Source organism: Pipistrellus kuhlii, unplaced genomic scaffold (assembly GCF_014108245.1).
Source record: "Pipistrellus kuhlii isolate mPipKuh1 unplaced genomic scaffold, mPipKuh1.p scaffold_m20_p_2, whole genome shotgun sequence".
Taxonomy (NCBI): domain Eukaryota; kingdom Metazoa; phylum Chordata; class Mammalia; order Chiroptera; family Vespertilionidae; genus Pipistrellus; species Pipistrellus kuhlii.
Window position 1 is genome coordinate 176,732,660 of NW_023425515.1, and position 21,710 is coordinate 176,754,369.

General features: G+C 45.8%; 1 protein-coding gene across 9 annotated transcripts in view; it reads right to left on the minus strand.

The window, feature by feature from the left end:
* TMEM39B (transmembrane protein 39B) overlaps positions 1 to 21,710 on the minus strand; it is a 29,449-nt gene that overhangs the window by 6,870 nt on the left and 869 nt on the right. The window contains exons 1-6 of one of the 9 annotated variants that reach the window (XM_036446401.2): positions 9,595 to 9,920; positions 7,812 to 7,938; positions 6,798 to 7,017; positions 6,150 to 6,233; positions 5,693 to 5,847; positions 3,821 to 4,090 (exon numbers count right to left, since the gene is read on the minus strand). In XM_036446401.2, the coding sequence (XP_036302294.1) occupies positions 3,821 to 4,090; positions 5,693 to 5,847; positions 6,150 to 6,233; positions 6,798 to 7,017; positions 7,812 to 7,938; positions 9,595 to 9,598 (860 nt within the window). In that variant the 5' untranslated portion in view covers positions 9,599 to 9,920. Of the gene's footprint in view, positions 1 to 3,820; positions 4,091 to 5,692; positions 5,848 to 6,149; positions 6,234 to 6,348; positions 6,429 to 6,797; positions 7,018 to 7,811; positions 7,939 to 9,594; positions 9,921 to 21,710 lie in introns of those variants that run through there. The other 8 variants (XM_036446402.2, XM_036446404.1, XM_036446403.1 and 5 more) reach the window with 8 other exon arrangements.

A 21,710-nucleotide genomic window follows, 5' to 3' on the forward strand; every position in this document is an offset into this window, starting at 1 on the left:
AAGAGGGTACATAGTTATACAAAGTGGGTAAATGCCTAGCACAGCACATGGAACATCATAGTAGGTGCTCTTTGCAAGCATTTCCTGTTTTAGCGTGGGCCCTCTCAATTTCCCCAGGTCCTCAGACCCAGAAGTCAGGGTCAATGAGCATGCTAAATTTTCTTATCTAGAGTAATTTCCTATTTTCTGAGGTTCCAAGGGAAATGGGTGTCCTTGGGTAATGTGCTTCTTTGGGTTTTTGCTTTCTACTCTATACAATGGGGATGCTGCCCAGCTGGTGTGGCTCAGTGAGTGTTGACCCATGAAACAGGAGGTCACCGTTCCATTCCCAGTCAGGGCACATGCCTGGGGTTCAGGCTTGATCCCCAGTAGGGGGCATGCAAGAGGCAGCCGATCAAAGATTCTCATCATCACCCTGGTCAGTTTGGCTCAGTGGATGGAGCATCTGCCTGGGAACTGAAGGGTCCCAGGTTCGATTTCGGTCAAGGGCACAAGCCCGGGTTGTGGGCTCGATCCCCAATGGGGGACTTGCAGGAGGCAGCCGATCCATGATTCTCTCTCATTGTGGATGGTTCTCTCTCTCTCTTTTCCTTCCTCTCTGAAATCAATAAAAATATATTAAAAAAAAAAAAAAGATTTTCATCATTGATGTTTCTCTCTCTCTCTTTGAGATCAATCAATACTATGAGTATTTATTATATTTAAAAACTAGAGACCCTGTGCACAAATTTGTGCACGGGTGGGATCCCTCAGAGTGGCCTGGGGGGATTGGGCCGAAACTGAGAATCCAATGAATGCATCACGGCCCGTTGTGCTCACTGCAGGTTCGGCCCAGTCAGTCCTGATTGGGAGAGGCTCCGACACTGCAGCAGCCCTTGCCAGCTGGGAGCCCTGCGTCTGGCACCCATCCTGAGGGGTATGTGTGTGTTTGTGTGTGTGTGGGGGGGGAAGGATGCAATTGGCCCTCCTGTGCAGGTGGTGGGACACCCTTGCAGCCTGGGATCCAGATCCATCTCACTGTTTATGCTGGTTGTCAGGAGCCACCTAGTGGCCACTTTTATATCATTTCTTCATTGTGGAATGTCTAGGGAGGGGAAGTGGCCACAGTTCCTGAAGCTGACTTCCAGGAGGCCGGTGTGATCGTGCAGGAGGCGCTGGCCAGTCCATCAGTGCCTGGCCTGTTCTCCAGATATTGGATCTGCAGGACTACTGAGGGAGGGAGTGGCTGCCACTAAGCTGGTGGGCTACCCGGACTGGGTCCATCAGCTGAGCGGCACTCCAGCTGTGGGAGCACACTGACCACCAGGGGGCAGCTCCTGTGTTGAGAGTCTGCCCCTGGTGGTCAGTGTGCGTCATAGTGACCGGTCATTTGGTCACTTAGGCTTTTATATAGAGAGAGATTAAATAAAATGGAGATGCTACCATTTTCCCTGGGATAAGATTAAGCAAGACAACTTAGAGAATTTGCTTGAGAACATAACCTTTGGGGTCAAATAGGCCAGTATTAAAATCCCAGCTCTGTCACTTACTAATGTTATTATTTAGGGCAAGTTACTTAATCTCTGTGAGCCTGAGTATCCTTAACTTGCCTTAAGTTACATAGCTTATATTGATTCCCTATGTTCAATCAGGCATTATGCTAGTGTTTTCATAAGTGCTCTCTTAATTTTTGCAACAACCCCCAGCATGGTGCCTGCCTCAGAATATATCGATATAATTTTGTTAGAAAAAGAAATAGGCCAGTGATTCTATGAGACAGGAAAGAAGACTGAAATGGGATTCCCAAAACACTCTTTAGGATTCCCTGTTAAAATAAGGGGATGGGCACTTACATGAATATATACAAGGGATTCAGTCAAACTTAAGAGCCAGTACTTAAAATCTCCCTGATTTTGCCTCTAAGAAGAACTACAGATCTATTAAATTATGTGGTAACAGCAAGTGACTGCTCTGACAGGTCACAAGTTAGAAGCAGCTTCTCATACAAGATGGCAGATTCCCTCCCATCCTTTCCACCGAAGACATGGCGGTAGGAAGTAAATCCATATCAGCAAAACAAAAGGGAGGAGTACACAAGTGATTTTGACAAATTTAGAAAGCGGACGGAAACATGTTGACAGATGAGGAAGGAAGCCATTGTCCAGAGCAGAGCTGTCTAATAGAAATAGGAGAGTCACACATGTTATTTAAATTTCTCCGGGGGGCAGGCTAGAAGAGGTCAATGGGGGCAAAAAGGGGACATCTGTAATACTTTCAACAACAAACATTAAAAATGTCTAACAGCCACATTAAAAAATAGATACAATTAATTTTAGCACTCTATTTTATTTAACTCAATATATGCAAAATATTATCATTGCAACATATAATCGTTATTATGAATATGTCTTACTTTTTTTTTTGTACTAAGTCTTCAGAATCTGGTGTATATTTTACACTTACAGCACATCTCAAATTCAAATTAGCCTATTTCAATGTTCAATAACAATAGGCGGCTAGAAACTTCTAAACTGGATGCACAGGTCAGGATATGCCAGGAGAGGGCTGGACCGGGGGTAGGAGTTTCTCTGCCTAGAGTGATCCAAGAAAGACTCTGACTTGATGTGAGCACATTTGATAGAGAACAGAAGTAAGAACCAGGGCTGAAGAAATGGAACTAAACAAAGATCTGTATTCATGAATAAGAATCAGTCCCTTTATTCTCTTACACACCTCACACAATGCACCCTGAAGGATTTTTCTGTAAAGAACTTAAAGTGTTTGAGAACTGAGGTCCTCATTCTGGGCATCCTAAAGTAACTTCTACCCCCCTTTTTCTGGCCAATGGGGGCCACAGCCTGACAACGAGCACCTTCCTCAAACATCCTAAAGCAAAGTTTGCCCTGCCCATGTACTCAGAACCTCCAATCAAATGTCCTATTCTCATATACAATGGCAGAGGGAGAGAAAATGCACTCCAAGCCACCAGTTCTTTGTTCTTAAGTAGAAACAGACAACCAAAGAAACCAACTACACTTGGAAAACTAGCAGCATTTAATAGAAAAACTGATGCAGGAAGAAAGACAAAATTGAGGGAACATAAGAGATTTTAAAAACAAGAACAGAAATGCCATGAAAAAGAATAATCAAAAGAAAGAATAATCAAAATAAATATTTCAAAATATGATTGCTGAAAAAATTCTCAATAAAAAAGCTGGACGATATAGTTGAGGAAATCTTCCTAAGGCAAAGTGAGAGACACACACAGAGAGACACGCAGAGAGAGACACGCAGAGAGAAAGACTGAAGGAAGGGAGAGAGAGAAAGGCAGAGAGATGAGAAAATATAAGAGGAACAGATAACCAACCTATGAGGTCTACCATATGACGACCTGAAGTCCCAGAGAGAACAGAAAACATGAAAGGAAAGATATTATCAAAGAAATAATAGAAGAAAATTTCATTGAGCTGAATACCTAAATCTCATGGTAAAAAAAATCCTAGAGTACTGATAAGATGAATGAGAAAAGTTCCATACCGGACACACCCTTGTGAAATTTCAAATAATCAAAAGTTAAACAGAATATCCCTAAAAGCCTTCAGAAAGAAAAAAACAAGTCATCTACAAATAATTGGGATCAAACTGGTATTAGTCTTCTCTTTAGAAACATGGGATACTAGAGACAATGAACCAGTATCTTCAAAATTCTGAGAATATGAATTTAGAAATCTACATTTAGCCGAATCATCAATCAAATATGAGGGCAGAATAAAGACAATTTTAGACATGCAAGGACTCAGAAGGTACACAACTCCCATGTGCCCATTGTTAAGAAAATTACCTGATTATGCATTCCAGCAAAATAAGGGAGAAAAACCAAGAAAGAGGAAGACATGGGATCCAGGAAACAGTGGATCCAACCCAGGAGGGCAGCGTAGGGAAGTCCCAGGCTGAGCTGAACATCAGGCCTAAAGAGCAACCAGTCCAGACTGGAGCAAGAGGATGGAGAGCTCCAGGAGGGATGTCTTTTGGGGGGGAAATGAACTCCAGGCAACAGGTAGCATGACTGAGAGGCTGGATAAACTTGAGGATATGTTGAAGGCCCATCATTCTTTTGTCAACAAGGAAAAAAAAGGCAATTAGAAACTCTAAGATGAAAAAAAAAAGCCATATAAGAAAGTTACAATCTAAATATGAAGCAAACTAAGCTATGATAATGATTTTAAGTGTTTGATGGAATGTAAGAAAAGAGAAACCATTTGATCTAGACACTAGAACATTGTTTTTTTAAGTGGCTCAAGATTATAACTCAGTTAAGTATAGAGAAGGAATGTCATCTATGCATACTACTTGGTCCTACACTGAGTGATATTTTCATATTTATAACATTAAGTCTATTTATTAGAGAGGATGAAGAGGGGAGAAAAAAATGGAATGGCAGGATTCCAGATATTCTTCTTTTACATAAAAGGAATTAAGATACTGATTACTGTTGATAGAATAAAAAAGACAGGCATTCTCATATTACTGAAAATGATAACCAATAGGAAACTAAAAATAGTAACTTATCAAACACTGGAAACAGTAGGGATGGAAGGGTAAATATTTTGTTATTGCATGTGCACCTGTATGCATGTGCGTATATGAGTGTGTGGCATGCTTGTATATGCAAAAGATATTTATTTCCAGGATATACAAGAAACTAGAAATATTGGTGGCTACCTCTCGGGAGGGAAACGGTAAAGCTGGGAAAAGGGAGTCAAAGGGAGACATTTTCATTCATATTCTTTTTGTTTTTTATTAATTTTAGGGAGAGAAAAACATCCATCGGCTGCCTCCTGCACGATCCCTCCTGGGGACCAAACTCACAACTATGGTATGTGCTGTAGTTAGTATGCAGTATTTACACCTGCTGAACTTTAACTATGTAAGCCTATTATCCCAACTATAATTTCAATAAATGTTTAAAAAGAGCAAATAAAGGTATAAAGATACTAAAATTATGGCGGTAACATGAAAAACATTTAACACCAGAAACAGCGACAGAGATTGCTTTTGAGAAGTGGGACTACTCTGGGGGGGGGGAGTGGAGGCTGTTTTTCATTATAAGCTTTTAGCCTGCTGTATTTGATTTTTTTATGAGATACATATGTAGTATTATGTTTGTAAAAAAAATAATTCGAGATATAAATGTGAACAATGAGATAATGTCTGTGTACGAGGAGAATGGACTCACTGGAGAATAACTATTGTAGAAAGGGTCAAATTTAGGCAACTGTTGGAAACTTAAATCATACACAGATAATAATTTAATAAAAATAAAAAATAAAGAAAATTTAAATCAATACAGGGGGCATCAAGAGCTTACATAAACACTGATATATACAGAGACAGAGAGAGAACCAGAGAGAGAGGAAAGGAAGAAAGGAGACAATGTATATGAACTTCCCTCAGGAACCTCCCTTTGGGATATACACTCAGATGGGAGTCCTATTCTGACCTCTGCCTTGTGGCACCTTGGGTAAATTACCTCAGTTTCTGCTCCTGGGAAGGAAGGCCACTCACTCTGATCTCAGGGCGATACTGTCTGACAATGTGGAGAGAATACTGTTGCTGCCTTGCCTTCAGGTGTGGGGACCTGCTGACCCAGCTGCACCGGACAAAGGTCAGGAGCCAGGTGTGAGGCAGTGAGGGGTGCATGAGGGGTACTCACGGGTAGCAGAGGAACAGGAGGTTCAGGAAGGAGTAGGTCCTGAAGAGGTGGATGAGGGAGCGGCACAGACTCCAGCCTGTTGCCGTGAGAACGGTGAAACGGGTGAGGAACAGCAGGATGGAGCGAAAGAGGGAGACCTTCCCCCGCTGAGAAGCCTGGGTCAGGGTGAGACAGGACGGATGGGGCTTTGGCTGAAGGCCACAGAGGCTGTGCCCAAATCCCTCCCAGCATGGCCTGTGATCCCACCCAGGGCAGCAGCCTCGGCAGATCCTGGCAAAGTGAGCCCTCCTCGACACTCATTAAACTCTAACAGCCAGAGGGATGTGAATCATGTTCTTCAACCAAGTCCAAGGGGAGCCCCAAGGAAATGCCTCAAGTCTGAAGGGCTCCACGTATCACCCTGGCACCCCCAGGGGAAAGGGGGTCCCCAAGTCCCCAGCCTCTCGGACCCAATCACCTCCTTCACGATGGACCCAATGAAGCGGCGGCCCAGTACGATGGCGGTCACCATCAGCAAGTTGAAGTCGATCAGGTGGAAGTTCTGTCAGGGGCAGAGGCCTGGGGGTCACGTGGGCCCCCTGCCCATATACAAGCTTTTCTGATATCCACCTCCCCCTGCCCAGACCTTTCCATAGGGACTATCCCCACTCTCTGACCTTCACGGGCCTCCAGCTGAGTCAGGACAGGAAATTATCTAGAGTAGAACAGGACCCAGAGGAGGGAAGTGGGAATGTCCCTGGAGATGAGAGAGTGGTGTGTGAGCCCTCTTGGCCTAATCACCCCACCCCTGTCCCTGAGCCTCTCCTTCTGCATGGAGACCCTTCCACTCCTCGAAACACTCACAGATGTCCATGGGTCATCTCCCCCACGGGACTTAAGACTGTGCCCCTTTAGGCAAAATCTGTCAGATTCATCTCTACCTTTACAACACCTAGTGTGGTGTCGGGCACATTAGTATTCAGGAATCACCAGTTTCCTGTTCTTTCTACACTTCCCTTGCCCAGCATGAGGCCAAGCCTACAGGGTGCTAGGTAAGCTGTGCTAAACTGAAACCAAACATATCACACACACACACATGCATGGGTGGTCCTAGCTGGACACCTACCAGGGAGGTGTGGGAGGGCGGGTGGGAAGGTGGGTACCACCACACTGTCTTGTAGATATTGATGTAGTGAACGAAGAGGGCTATGAGCTGGCAGAAGAAGAGCTGTAACTCAAACAGAATGCTGGCTTGAACGGGCAGCTCCGGGATCTTGCAGTGTTGTAGGGGCACGACTGTCTGGGTGGCCAGTGGGGGGCTGGAGAGGCCCGCCCCAGAACTGCTCCTGGGGACAGGAAGGGAAAACGTCAGGAGCTGACCCGAGAACCCTACCAAGAAGGGCTTCTGAGGCACAGAATCGCGGGGTAGGATCAGAAAAGCAGTTCATGGCTGGAATGGAGTCCTTATCCTACATGTCAGACATAGGGATTGGCAGAGCCTTTTCCTATCCCTACTCTTGTTCAGGCCTCCCAACATTCCCCAGGAAGAAAAAATTTATTAGGTCCATTTTACAGACGAGGAAAATAGGAGGCCCAAAGAGGGGAGATAACTTGTCCAAGTCACACCAGCAAATCAGCAGCAGAACTGTAACTAGAATCCAGGCCTTTGGATTTATTACACTACTAGAGGCCCGGTGCATGAAATGTGTGAACTCGGCTGGGGGCGGGGTGGAGAGTGGGGAGGTCCCCTCAGCCCGGCCTACACCCTCTCGCAGTCTGCGAGTCCTCAGGGGATGTCCGACTACCTGGCTCAGGGCTTTAGGCTGAGTGGCACCTCCCCTGTGGGAGCGCACTGACTACCAGGGGCAGCTCCTGTGTTGAGCGTCTGCCTCCTGGTGGTCAGTGTGCGTCATAGCGACTGGTCGTTCCACCATTCTTTCAATTTGCATATTAGCCTTTTATTATATAGGATGTCCCACTGCAACTGTACAGCTGACCATTCTCTAGGTCTTTTCTGCTGCCTTCTGAGCCCCCTTCTGGCATCTGGGGCATCACATCCTGGAGCTCAGTCAGGGACAGCTTCGTTCTTACTATTCCCGTGAGCCCACAGTGAGGGGCAAGACACAGGAAGGCAGTTTACCTGGTGCGGGAACGGACACTGGTGACAGATGCGCTGGAAGCGTGGCCCCCGCCAGAGCCCCCGGAGGACCCTGGCTCACACAGCGGGTTACGACAGTAGGATGTCCTGTTGGGACCTCTTCGTCCTCCTGTGGAACTCAAATAAGGTAAATCCTCAAGCCAAAGGGTGTATGCCAAGGATAACAGCAATGATACTGGCTACCAGTTTACCTGCTGTCTCACTTCACCATTTAATCACAGAGACCTATGGTCTGGCTCCTGCCTACCTCTTCGACCTCGCCTACCATTCTCTGCCTGCCCCGTGCCTCAGCCATCCCGGCCTCTCTCCCCTTAAGCGAACCAAGCTTATTGCTACCTCCTGTACTTGCTGTATCCTCTGTTTGGAAAGCTCTTCCCTGACTGCCATTTTGGAAGTATCAGCTTCATAATTCATTCCCACCACCCCCACCACAATTCACTCTTGGAATTTTTCTTATTCAGTTGTTAACATATTTATTGTCTGTCTTACCCACCAGTCTGGAAGGTCAGTGAGGTCACTATATTTATGTCTTTTTCCATTGTATTCCCTCCCCCTACCACAGTGCCCAGCATTAAGTAAATGAGCAGTAAGTATAAATATATATTGATGAGTGATGACACCAGCAAGGTAGGTTTTCCATAGATTAGGAAACGGAGTTTATACTGTGTCACAGGCGGTTTGGGGTCTGGGTCCTGTGCTCTTAGCTCTGGTGTATGCTGATCCATTCCGATACTACCCGGTTTCTGCAGGCTTACGATTCTAGGCAGTCTTGAAGTTTTTTCCTCCAGGACCTGAGATCCGGCTCAAAGGGCATCCTGGTGTCTTACGGTTGAGACCCAGGGCCTGGGCACAGGGCCAAGGATGTGGCTTTGGGAGAATGGTGTGCTTGTGGACCCAAACTTGGACCCACAATCTGTTTCTCTAGCCATAGCCGTCTAGCCCAAGTCCCCGGGCTCCATCCTGCTTAGAAGCACCACCTCAGTTCTAGTCAAGGTTATAGCCTTGTTTGTATCCCTTCAGGGCAACACAGCAGCTTACACAACACACACCTTTTGCCCTAGTTCCTCAGTTTGAAAGCTTTTCCCACACGTCTCCACAAAGCACTTGTCCTCGAACTCTGCCCCTCCGCCAGCCCCCAGCCCCCAGCCCAGAAACTCTGCTCACACACCATGATACTCGGCTTAGAACACCCCACACAAATACCTTCACCCCCAAAGCTCTGCCCAGACCTAGTCTCCTCTCTTTAGAAGCTCTGCACCCACACAAGCACCCCTCAGCCCAGAAGTCCCGCCTACACACACACAATTGTCAGCCCAGAAAACCCGCCCACGAGCCCATAAAAGCGGCGTCTACCCAGAAGCCCCGCTCCAGAGTGGGGTTCCCTCAGTCTAGGTCTCCTTCCCGCCCCACCGCTCCCAGGAGAAGGCCCCCCACAGCCCAGAAGGGTGCCCCCGCCCCAGGTCCCACAGCCCGAGGCCCCGCCCCCAGACCAGGCCCCGCCCACGCCGGGCCCAGCCTCACCAGAGCCCAATCCGCCACAAGACCCCACCCCGCATTGGAGAAGCCCCGCCCCTCAGACGCCCCGCCCCCACAGGAGGCCCCACCCCGCAAAACGACAGGAGGGGGCGGGGTCCCCCTGCGCCCGCGTCCCCTCCCCCGCCCCATGCGGGGCTCCGGTCCGCGTGGGGAGCCATTCGGCAGCCCGGCCATCCCCGTCTCCGCGCCGCCCGCTCCCCGGCCCCGCCGGGCCCGCTCTGCCGCTCACCCATCTCCGCCCCCCGGCGCGCTCCGCTTCGCCGCCGCCGCAGCTCCTGCGGGCAATATGTCGGAGGGACGGCGGCCGGGAGAGGACTAACCGCCGCAGCCCGGGCCCGGGATCGGCCGCGCGCGCCCGCCGCGCCGCCGTATTTGCATACGAGGCCGGGCCAGCGGCGGGGGGGCGCGCCTCTTAAAGGGGCCGCCCGGGCGGAGGCGGGGCCTGCGGGGTCTTTGTCTCGCCGTCCCCCACGCCCTTCCTGCAGCTGCTGCTGGAGAAACCCGAGAGGCAGGGGAGCCCGCGGCCTGATCCTTGGTGCGCGCCTTCCCCGGGCATCTCTCAGGCCCGAAGGAGGGGGCCGGAACCCGCCTCCGGGCTCGCCAGTTCCTGCCGGAGATGGACTGACTGCATCCTTGAGCGGCTCACAGGCTCCTCAAACCCCACACCTTCCAAGTGGGGCCGCCGCCTTTCTCTTCGGCCTTATGGCTCTTTGGTCCCCTCCAGCCAAACCTGGGAGTTAGTTCCCGTCTAATCTTTTACGTACGTAGCCTTGCCCATCCTAAGATCTAAGTATTTCTCACAGCTGACCCTACTCCCCTTGCCCCTCCCTGTTCAAACCCTGACTCTGCCGGTTCCCAGCCTTGATTTGAAATCCTGTCTCTTGTCCTTCCCAATGAGGCTGGTAATATTCATGTGATAGGTCTTGGTGAGGGTGAAATGAGATAATGCATGTAGAACAGAGTCTGTTTTATAAATGTTAATATTATCACTATGGTGATGTATGTCAAGCACTTAATACAGAGGAAGCATTCAATAAAGGAGCTACATGTGTTATGATTTCTTCCCTCCTGAGACTTATAAGCTGTGTTAATCATCACCTGGTAGCTCCATCACTCAGCACAGTGCTTGGCACATAACGAAGTTCAGCCCTGGCCAGGCAGCTCGGTTGGTTAGAGCATGTCTGATACACCAAGGCTGCAGTTTTGAGTGAGTAGATATTTCATTGACGTCCAGAGCTTACAGTCCTGGGAGATGGACACTACATGAGTAAATTCCGGAGTGTGTTAGAAAGGGATGATTGCTGTGGAGAAAACAAGAAAGGGGATGGCAGGTGGCAATTCTATACAAGGCAATGAGAGTAGGCTTCACTGAGGTGACTTTTGAGCAAACCCATGAAGGAAATGAGTGAGTTAGTCATGCATATATCCAGAGAAAGGGGGCATTCCAGGCAGAGGAAGTCAGCGGAAAAGCCTTCAGGCACAAGCATGCATGCCTGGTGTGTTGAAGAAACAGCAAGGAGGATGTGAGGGCGGTCTGGCTGCGACATCTGTCACCCCATTGATCGCCAGGGTTGATTCAGCTGATCTGGCTGGCTAGGCGGGTGTCCCCCTCCTCCCTCACCGTTCCATGTGCGTCCCTCCCGAAGCTGCGCGCTCCGTCGAAGAGGACGACCGGTCTTCGGTCAAGGGTATACGAGTAGCTGCGCTCCCCTGCTAGAACCTCCAAACAAGAAACAGCAAGGAGGCCAGTGTGGCTGAAACCAGTTTGGCTCAGTGGATAGAGCGTCGGCCAGCGGACTGAAAGGTCCTGGGTTCGATTCCGGTCAAGGGCATGTACTGAGGTTGTGGGCACATCCCCGGTGGGGGGGGGGGGGTGCAGGAGGCAGCTGATCAATGTTTCTAACTATCTATCTCTCTTTCTTCCTCTCTGTAAAAAAAAAAAAAAAAAAAGAAGGCCAGTGTGGCTTGGACGGAATAGACAAGAGATCAGGATATGAGAAAGGATGAAACATAGGACTGTTTAGCTTTATTCTGAATGAGATGGGGAGTAGTTGGAGGGTTTGAACTTCCATTTTTATTGATTTTTTTTGAGAGAGAAAGGGAGAGAGAATTATTTATTGTTCTGATTATTTGTGCATTCATTGGTTGATTCTTGTATGTGCCCTGACTGAGACCTAACCCACAGTCTTGGTGTATCAGACAACATCTGAACTATCTGAGCTACCTGGCCAGGGCTGAACTTCCATTTTTAAAGACTCTGGTCTGCTCTGTGAGAACAGACTGTAGGGTCACAAGGATGGAAGCAGGGAGACCAGACATGAACCTATATGGCAATGACCTTAGCAAGAGATGTTAATGGTTGGTATCAGATTGGGTAAGGTGGTGAGACATGGTTGGAATTGGGATTTGAAGTGAAAGTCAACAGGATTTGTTGACAGATGGATAGATGTGTGGGAGAGAAGATCAAGGATTACGTCAAGGTTTTTAATCTAGAAAAATGGAAATGTGGAGCTTAATTCCACACATCCACATCTGTTACAGATTTTACAAGTCGGGTCTTTCCTTCTGGGGGAAAAGGCCTGGAAATGATGGGGTTGGGTGGGGCCAGGAGAATGACCAAGTCACAAGCAGAGAGAAACCAGGGCAGATATTTGTTTTCCCGGCTAAAGAAATCCTGGTAGGAGAGCTAGTCTGGCTTCTTTAGAGCACTACAATTGAAATGTATCTCATTAATTTCTGAGTCCTTAAAGCCTAATTCTACCTGGCATATGATAGGCATTCAAAGTAAGTATTAATTCAGTGGAATTGAGATAATGGCAAATGGACTCTTGAAAGGAATGCCTGTTGAGAAGGGAAGGTAAATAGTTTCAGGAATATTCTATAGAAGCCTGAGGCCAAGCCATACCTGGGAACTCATTTTAAATCAGGTCAATAAACTTTTTGGAGCATCTATTACCGTATTTTTTGGACCATAAGACGCTCCGGACCATAAGACGCACCAGTTTTTAGAGAAGGGAAATGAAGAAAAAAAGATTCTGAAACAAATAGTGTCCTAAAATATTTTATGTGCATTAAAACGCAACATCACAGTCATAAACACATGTAATCAACCCTGTAAAGTAAACAGCAGCATTTAGAACCATTTTAGAGCCGGGCAAGCACACAGAGACCACACAGAGCCGGGCAAGTAAAAAAACTTTTTTTTCAAAGTATATGTGTAGGCTATATTTGGACCATAAGACGCAGGGACTTTTCCCCCCCACTTCTGGGGGGGAAAAAGTGCGTCTTATGTTCCGAAAAATACGGTATATCCTGGGCACTAGAGATACAGAGACGCCACTCACTATTTGGGGAGACGGAGAGAAGAATCAATAATTATGGTACAGGGTGATAATATCAGTATGTATCAAGTTCAGAGATGGATGGAAGGTGACTAACTCTGACAGGGATGATAGGCAAGAGGCTTCCTGGGAGGTGACATCAGAGCTGGTTTCTGAGATGAATAGCAGTTTGCTCATTATACTCTTAGAGGCCCAATGTATGAAATTCATGCACCTGTGGAGGGGAGGGCCCCTCAGCCCAGCCTGCACCCTCTTGCAGTTTGGGAGCCCTCAGAGGATGTCCAACAGTCAAACATCCTTAGGGCTTCCGTGGCTTCTGGCTAAGCAGCTCTCCGGTGTTGCACGTCTGCCCCCTGGGGGTCAGTGCTACTCATAGCGACCAGTTGTTCCTCTGTTCAGTTCATTTGCATATTAGCCTTTTATTAGATAAGATGGAATAGCTTGAGTCTGGTAATTCTTACTGAGGATGGCAGCAGAGGACTGTCTTGCTGTGCATTTATTATGTGGAAGGTGGTGTACCTTGTACATGGTAAATACTCAGTAAATGTTTGCCAAATTGCTTTCAGGGCATTCATACAACCCAGGGTAAGAGTTTGTTCAAATGAACTGTTTTGCATGTGACCCATTATCTGTGGCTCCCTCCCATCTTGTACAGGTTGACTATTGATTTTACCTGCCCAGCATCTACTCATTTCTTCTGTTAAGAAACCTATGATTTTCTTGGGGGAAGTACCCTTCCCTCCACTCAGTTCATGAGGTTTTGTGGGGCTGCTTTACTCTGCAGGTCCAATGTGGGCAGATGCCCCTGTCCTGTTGAATCAAAGCATTCCATTCCTGCCAGTCCAGGGACAGTGACTGGCTGTGTGCGTGCGTGTGTGTGTGTGTGTGTGTGTGTGTGTGTGTGTTTGTGGGGTGGATGTTAGTGCCTAACACAGCCAATGTGACATAACCCTAGGATCTTTGCTAGAAGTATTGGGAAATAATTTTAACTTCTGAGATGGCTAAGCAAATAGGTCATAAACAGAGTTGTTCCTGGGTATCTTGCTACTTTTGGGAGGAGCTTAACTGATAATGAAGGAAACAGCTGTACTTGAAGCCATTGTGGACTTTTCTATTACAAAACTCCTGTTGATATTTGGTGTCTGACAGCTGCATCTGAAATAACCCAGAATGTACACGTCTATCCTGGCTTCTAGTAGTAACATCTAGGGTCTTAGTCCTTTCACATCTGCCTCCTACAGACTCTCTGGGGGAAATAAGAAGGTAGGATGCTAGTTAGGTTCTTTCCTACAAATCGGCAGCCACACATTTCAGCTGTTCAGTGACCTTAAAGCCCTCACTTTGCTTCTCTGTGTCATTTCCTGATTAACTTGCTCTCTATTGGCTCATCCAGGAGTCTTGAATTTTTGAGGAAATGCCACTGGCTCTAGGCCAGTCCTGTGTTATTATTGGGTGTCGGGAGTCGGAATTCCTTTCTTGGTCATGTTATTCTTAGGCCAAGGCTGGCACATCCGTCCTCAAGTATCAGTAGTTTTCAGATCTCTGATGGTATGCATTGGGGATGCTGAAACCATGGGACAAAACACAATGCTGCTTTCTGGAGTGTCAGTTTTATTTATGACAATGCTTTTCAATATTAAAGTATAGTTATCCATAGCACCTTCTCTGAGCCACACTTAGATGGATTAAATCCTGGCTCTATCATTCATTAGCTGCATGACTTTAGGATTACTTGACCTCTCTGTACCTCGGTTTCCTCTGTAAGGGTAGTAGCAGTGCCTATCTTATGAGATTATGGTAAAAATGTAGTTTGTGTAAATGACTTAATAGAAAAATGTCCGGTGTATCATAAGTGCTATTTAAGTGTTAGCTATTACTGTTAAAACATGACTATAGCCCTAACTGGTTTGGCTCAGTGGATGGAGTGTTGGCCTGTGGACTGAAGGGTCCCAGGTTCTATTCCGGTCAAGGGCATGTACCTTGGTTGTGGGCACATCCCCAGAAGGGGGTGTGCAGGAGGCAGCTGATCGATGTTTCTGCCATCGATGTTTCTAATCTCTATCTCTGTCCCTTCCTTTCTGTAAAAAAAAAATAAAAAAAATATTAAAAAAACACACCAAAAAGCATGGCTATATTATAAAGTACAAAAAAATCCCCACACATACTAGAGTAATTTAAAAATCCAAGACTTTGCCCTATGGTTTGGCTTAGTGGGTAAAGTGTTACTCTGTGGACTGAAGGGTCCCAGGTTCGATTCTGGTCAAGGACACATGTCCAGGTTTCGGGCTCGATCCAGTGTGGGGCATGTAGGAGGCAGCCGAGCAATGATTCTCTCTCATCATTGATGATTTTATCTCTCTCTTTCTCTCCCTTCCTCTCTGAAATCAATAAAAATATATTTAAAAATAAGTAAAATAAAAATCCAAAGAACGTCACTTGCAGCTCTGACCCACCTTCACAGGGAGGGATTTGTTGTCACTTTCTTCTGGCAGCAAAAATACTCAGGGAAGCCGAAACCGGTTTGGCTCAGTGGATAGAGCATCAGCCTGCGGACTGAAAGATCCCAGGTTCGATTCTGGTCAAGGGCATGTACCTTGGTTGCGGGCACATCCCCAGTGGGGGGTGTGCAGGAGGCGGCTGATCAATGTTTCTCTCATCGATGTTTCTAACTCTCTATCCCTCTCTCTTCCTCTCTGTAAAGAATCAATAAATATATATTTTAAAAAAAATACTCAGGGACCTCTAGCCTGTTTGGCTCAGTGGCTAGAGTGTCGGCTTGGGGACCAAAGGGTCCTGGGTTCGATTCTGGCCAAGGGCATGTACCTCAGTTACAGGTTACTCCCTGGCCCGGGCCCTGGTCAGGGCTCATGCAGGAGGCAACCAATCAATGTGTTTCTCTCACATCAATGTTTCTATCTGTCTTTCCCTCTCTCTTCCACTTTTCATAAAAAAATCAAGGGAGCCGAAACCGGTTTGGCTCAATGGATAGAGTGTCAGCTTGGGGACTGAAGGGACCCGGGTTCAATTCTGGTCAAGGACATGTACCTTGGTTGCGGGCACATTCCCAGTAGGGGGTGTGCAAGAGGCAGCTGATCAATGACTCTCTCTCATCGATGTTTCTAACTCTCTATCTCTCTCCCTTCCTCTCTGTACAAAATCAATAAAAAATATATTTTAAAAAATCAATGGAAAAATGCCCTTGGGTGAGGATTAACCAAAACAAACAAACACCCAGCAACAGTAATATTTCTTAAAAAAAAAAAAAAGAATATTTAGGGAACCTTTGTTCACTGCTCATGGAAATATAAAGTAGAGCAGCCGCTATGGAAAAGTTTGGAAGCTCTTCAAAAAGTAAAAAAATAGAACTACCATACAACCCTGCAATTCAACCTCTGGGTGTTTATCCAAAAATGAAAACACTAATTTGAAAAGATATGCACCCAGATATGGAAGCAATCTAAGTGTCTATTGATAGATGAATGGATAAAGATGATGTGATATACAGTAGCATATTATTTAGCCATTGAAAATAATTAAATCTTGCTATCTGCAGCATGGGTGGACTTAGAGGATAATGTACTAAGTGAAATAAAGAAAAGACAAATACTGTATGATTTCATATATATGTGGAATCTAAACAGCAAAAGAAATGAACAAGTGAACTCAGAGAGAACCTGTGGTTGCCAGAGGGAAATGGGGATGGGGGAACATGCAGGAGGCAGCCAGTCAATGTCTCTCTCTCATCACTAATTTTTTTTTCTTCTCTTTCTCCCTCTCCCTTTCTCTCTGAAATCAATAAGAGTGTGTGTGTGTGTGTGTGTGTGTGTGTGTATATATATATATTTTTTTTTTAAAAAAAGAATGCTATAGAAATAGAAAGTAATTTTAAAAATAACATAAATAGCCGAAACCGGTTTGGCTCAATGGGTAGAGCGTTGGCTTGGGGACTGAAGGGTCCCGGGTTCGATTCCGGTCAAGGGCATGTACCTTGGTTGCGGGCATATCTCCAGTAGGGGGTGTGCAAGAGGCAGCTGATCGATGACTCTCTCTCATCGATGTTTCTAACTCTCTATCTTTCTCCCTTCCTCTCTGTACAAAATCAATAAAATATATTTAAAAATAACATAAATAAGTCACAGGGATGTGATGTACAGTATAGGGAATAGAGTCAACAAAAAATAGTTTTTAATGATTTTAGAGAGAGAGAGGGAGAGATAGAAACATCAATGTGAGAGTGGTACATTGACTGGCTGCCTCCTACACACCCCCTACTGGGGACTGAGCCTGCAACCCAGGCATGTGCTCTGACCAAGAATCGAACCTTTGACCTTTTGGTGCATGGGATGACTTTTAACCAACTGAGCCACACTTCCAAGGCTATTCAATAATATTGTAATAACTTTGTAGGGTGACAGATAGTTACTATACTTAATGTGACTACTTTATAATGTATTTAAATGTTGAATCACTATGTTGTACACCTGAAACTAATATTGTATTCAACTATATTCTTTTTTTAAAAAATTCTCATCCAAGGATATGTTTTTATTAATTTTATTTATATTTATTTAATCCTCACCTAAGGGTATTTTTTTCATTGATATTTAGAGGGAGTGGAAGAGAGAGGGAAAGACTGAGAAATATCATTGTAAGAGAAACACATCAAATGGTTGTCTTCTGCTCATGCCCTGACCAGGGCCTGGCCCAGGGAGGATCCTGCAACTGAAATATGTACCCTTGACTGCAATCAAACCTGGGACCCTTTGGTCCGCAGGCCAATGCTCTATCCACTGAGCCAAACTGGCTAGGGATGTTTTTAAAGAGGGATAGAGAGAGAAGCATCAATATGAGAAACATTGGTTGCCTCCCATACATGCCCTGACTGGGGATTGATCCTGCAACCTAGGTACGTGCCCTGACCAGGAATTGAACCTGCAACCTTTTGGTATATGGGACAATGCTCCAATCAACTGAGCCACTCAGTCAGGGCTCAACAACATTCTTTTTTTTTTTTTTAATTTTTATATATTTTATTTTTTACAGAGAGTAAGAAAGAGGAATAGAGAGCCAGAAACATCGATGAGAGAGAAACATTTATCAGCTGCCTCCTACACCCCCCCCCCCACCGGGGATATGCCTATAACTAAGGTACATGCCCTTGACCGGAATCAAACCTGGGACCCCTCAGTCCGCAGGCCGACGCTCTATTCACCGAGCCAAACCGGTTTTGGCTCAACGATATTCTTTAAAAAATAATACTTACATGTGATTCTTACTATAAGAGCCCACAAGAGAGAATCCAGGTTCTAATTTCCGGAGCCATTCTCACGTCACGTATACGTTAGTCTCCCCTGTCCACCTTCCACATCTTAGGGCTACCCACCCATTGTCATCCAGACGTTTGTCTTCCATTTGATTATTACAAAGATAATGTATGCAAGCTTTAAAAAATAATAATTTCTTCAGTTTTTTTAAAATAGGATTCTGTTAGGTAATGTACTTGGTGGGGGTGGGCAATGAAGATAGAAAGAACAGCATGAGCAAAGGTCCAGAGGTTATGTTCCAGAAGAGCAAGTCCATTTTAGCTTGAGAGTAAGTGAAGATGAGGCTGGAAAAATAGATTAAGTTTATATAACTTGGGGATCTCAAATGTTACATACATTGAAGAGTTTGAAGTTGATTTAAACTCACTAAGCCCATTTCATCTGTAAATTTAGGATAATTCCTATCTCGCTGAATTGTGAGGATTAACGACAGAGAGAAACAAACATATGGGAGAGATATCCTATAGAAGAAACGGAATGGCTGTCTTACAAGTTGGAGACAGAGGTTGGATAGAGCAAACCATCCCACCTCTCAGGGTGGCCTGTAATTCAAATGGCCTCACATTTGAGATCTTGTATTTCTGCAAGGCACATAACAACCACCAGAGGGAGCTCATACATAGGAATCAGAGCTCCTAGCTCCACAGGAAAATTGTGGTGGGCAAGTCTGGGCAGGGGTGTGGAATCCTGAACCCAATCCAGAGTCTCAATGATAGGAGTGGGGCATGGATCTGGCTCCTCCTTCTTAGACTCATCTTTTATTTATTTATTTGTTTGTTTATTTATTTTTTACAGAGAGGGAGAGGGATAGAGAGCCAGAAATATCTATGAGAAACATCGATCAGCCGCCCCACACACACACTCCCGGGACCCCACAGTCTGCAGGCAGACGCTCCATCCACTGAGCCAAACAGGTCTTGGCATTTAGATCCATCTTAAGGACAGTGGTTGGATATGTTGCTACAACCTAGAGCTGAGCAGCTAGCCAGATGTAAGATCTCTGTGATGTTTGGGGACCTGAATTACTGTCTCAAGGAAAAAGGGCTTTCACCAACTCTGCTTACAAGGAGTCCAACTCCTTAGGATATGGGTGCCAGGCCAGGCAGTCTATCTAGATCTGGGAACTGTAGAGAAGGAACAGGGCTGCAGTGTGCGGAAGGCTAGGCAGTGCCATATCCGATAATCGGTCATTATAGTGGCACCTTCATTGCCTCAGGCCTCTAACCTTCAGGTCTATCAGAAAGGGTTACGGGCTGTAGCTTAGCACTTCATACAATTTTTTACAAAACTTCCTTTGTCCTCTCTGCTAACCCACAGTGAGAGAAATGGGGATTTTTGTGTTGCAAATATTAAAGTGAAAGCCTAGAGACATTTAGCAATTTAACCAAGATCAAAAAGCATTCAAGGGCAGAGTTGGGCCTGAAGCAGTGAGTGGCTTTGAGGGGCCCAGGAAAGGGAAGGCAGGCCGACAGAGCAAGAGCCCTCAGAACCGCCTCAGCAACAATGGCTCTTGGCCAGGTTTCATACCCACAGCTCCTGCGAGGCCCCCGCTCTGCTGCGAGGCCCCAGGCTCTAGCCCAGCCGCCACACTCCTACCCTAGTCTCCTGAGAGCCCATCACCCTGGCAACAGCCGGAGAAAAACCCAGCTAAAATATTTATGGCTCAAAACAGTCCAGAGGCTTCGATGGGGGGAAGGGAGAAAGTTGATGTCATCCCTTCTCTGCTTGTCCAGAAAAGTGACTGACATGCAGGGCAGCTGGGTGTGTGGGACAAATCCAGGGTCAGGAGGGCTCTCGCAGGAAGCTCCCTAAGGCTGCAAGTGTTAGTGCAAGGAGGGAGGAGTCTGTGACAGGTGACTGGACTGGGTGAGAAACACAAGCCAGATAAGAGGAGGAAGGAATTCAAGCGTTGAACAGTATTGTGTATAGACTCTGTGCTAGGTATTTCACACACATCCCATTTGCTTCTCAGATCCCATTCTGTGGATAAGAATTATTATCCCACTTTTACCGAGTAATCAGGCCCTGAAAAACACGGGTGATGAGCTAGGATTTGAATCCAGACTTGTTTGGCTATACCCCTGTGAGCTTTCTGCAAGATTGCCTGGCTCCCAAGTAGATATTCTGTATTTGGGGTTGAGCATATGGCTGCCTAGGAACCTAGCTGCTTCTCAGACAGTGACACCAGCTCTGTGGCTTTTTACCAATGACCAGGATGTCATATGATTCCCTAACTCCTTCACATCCCAGGAACTCGCTCAGTTCTGGATAAACCTGATGGTTTGTCATCCTTAACAAATCTTTTATACAAACACAATGTTTTACTGCTTTAAAAATAGTTGTGGCTGGAAGAGGTACAAATAGGTCAAAAGCAGGGACTATGAAAATCTGATAGCCACCCTTTTATTTATTTTTGGTTAATCCTCACTCGAGACTATTTTTTCCATTATTTTTTAGACAGTGGATGGGAGGGCAGGGAGGGGGAGAAACATCGATATGAGACACATTGGTTGCCTTCTGCATGCGTCCCACTGGCGCCTGGGGATCGAAACTTGCAATCCAGATACAAGCCCTGGGAATCCAACTGTCTAACTGCTAAGCAACACCAGGAAGAGCAGATAGCCCTTATTTATTTATTTTTTAGAAGTGTTGCCACTGTTTTCTACTCCTTTAAAAAAAAAAAAAATATATATATATATATGTATATATATATATATATATTTTAGCCGAAACCGGTTTGGCTCAGTGGTAGAGCGTTGGTCTGTGGACTGAAAGGTCCCAGGTTCGATTCCGGTCAAGGGCATGTACATTGGTTGTGGGCACATCCCCGGCAGGGGGTGTGCAAGAGGCAGCTGGTCGATGCTTCTCTCTCATCAATGTTTCTAGCTCTCTCTCTCCCCCTTCCTTTCTGTAAAAAATCAATAAAAAATATATTTAAAAAATATATATATTTTATTGATTTTTTTACAGAGAGGAAGAGAGAGGGAGTTAGAAACATAGATGTGAGAGAATCATCGATCAGCTGCCTCTTGCACACCCCCCACTGAGGATGTGCCTGCAACTAAGGAACATGCCCTTGACCGAACCGGAACCAAATCCAAGACCTTTCAGTCCGCAGGCCAACGCTCTATCCACTGAGCCAAACCAGTTTTTGGCTGATAGCCCTTATTTTTAACTTTAGGCACTGCTATTTATCCTCCTTGAACATCTGTTTCCTCATATGCAAAATGAGTATAATGAAATGGGAGAGTAAGTGAAACAGTGGATATAAATGCTTGATGTAGTACCTAGTACATACTAAGCATTCAATAAATTATTAGCTGTTATTTATAGTAATCAAGATATAAAAATGTGCTCAGAGGTTAAATAACTTGCCCAAAGTAATGCTGATTTCATTATCCTTTTCCTGCTAAGAATAAATCTAAGCTTATTACCATGTCATAGGCTCAGTTAAAAGGCAGACAGGCTCTCTTCCTAAACTCAGCCCTTCTCCTTGATCCCTTGTTAGGATAAAAAGCCAAAAGGCGTTAAAAGAAGAGTGTACGAGGAGAGGTCCTTATGGACCTCTCAGAAACCTCATTGTAAAACCAGCCTAGACATTAGGTCATAGGAAATTGGAAGTCTATATCAAAACTTGACTTTCCATTCTTTCAAGAGAACTGTTAGGGCAAATAGCTAGC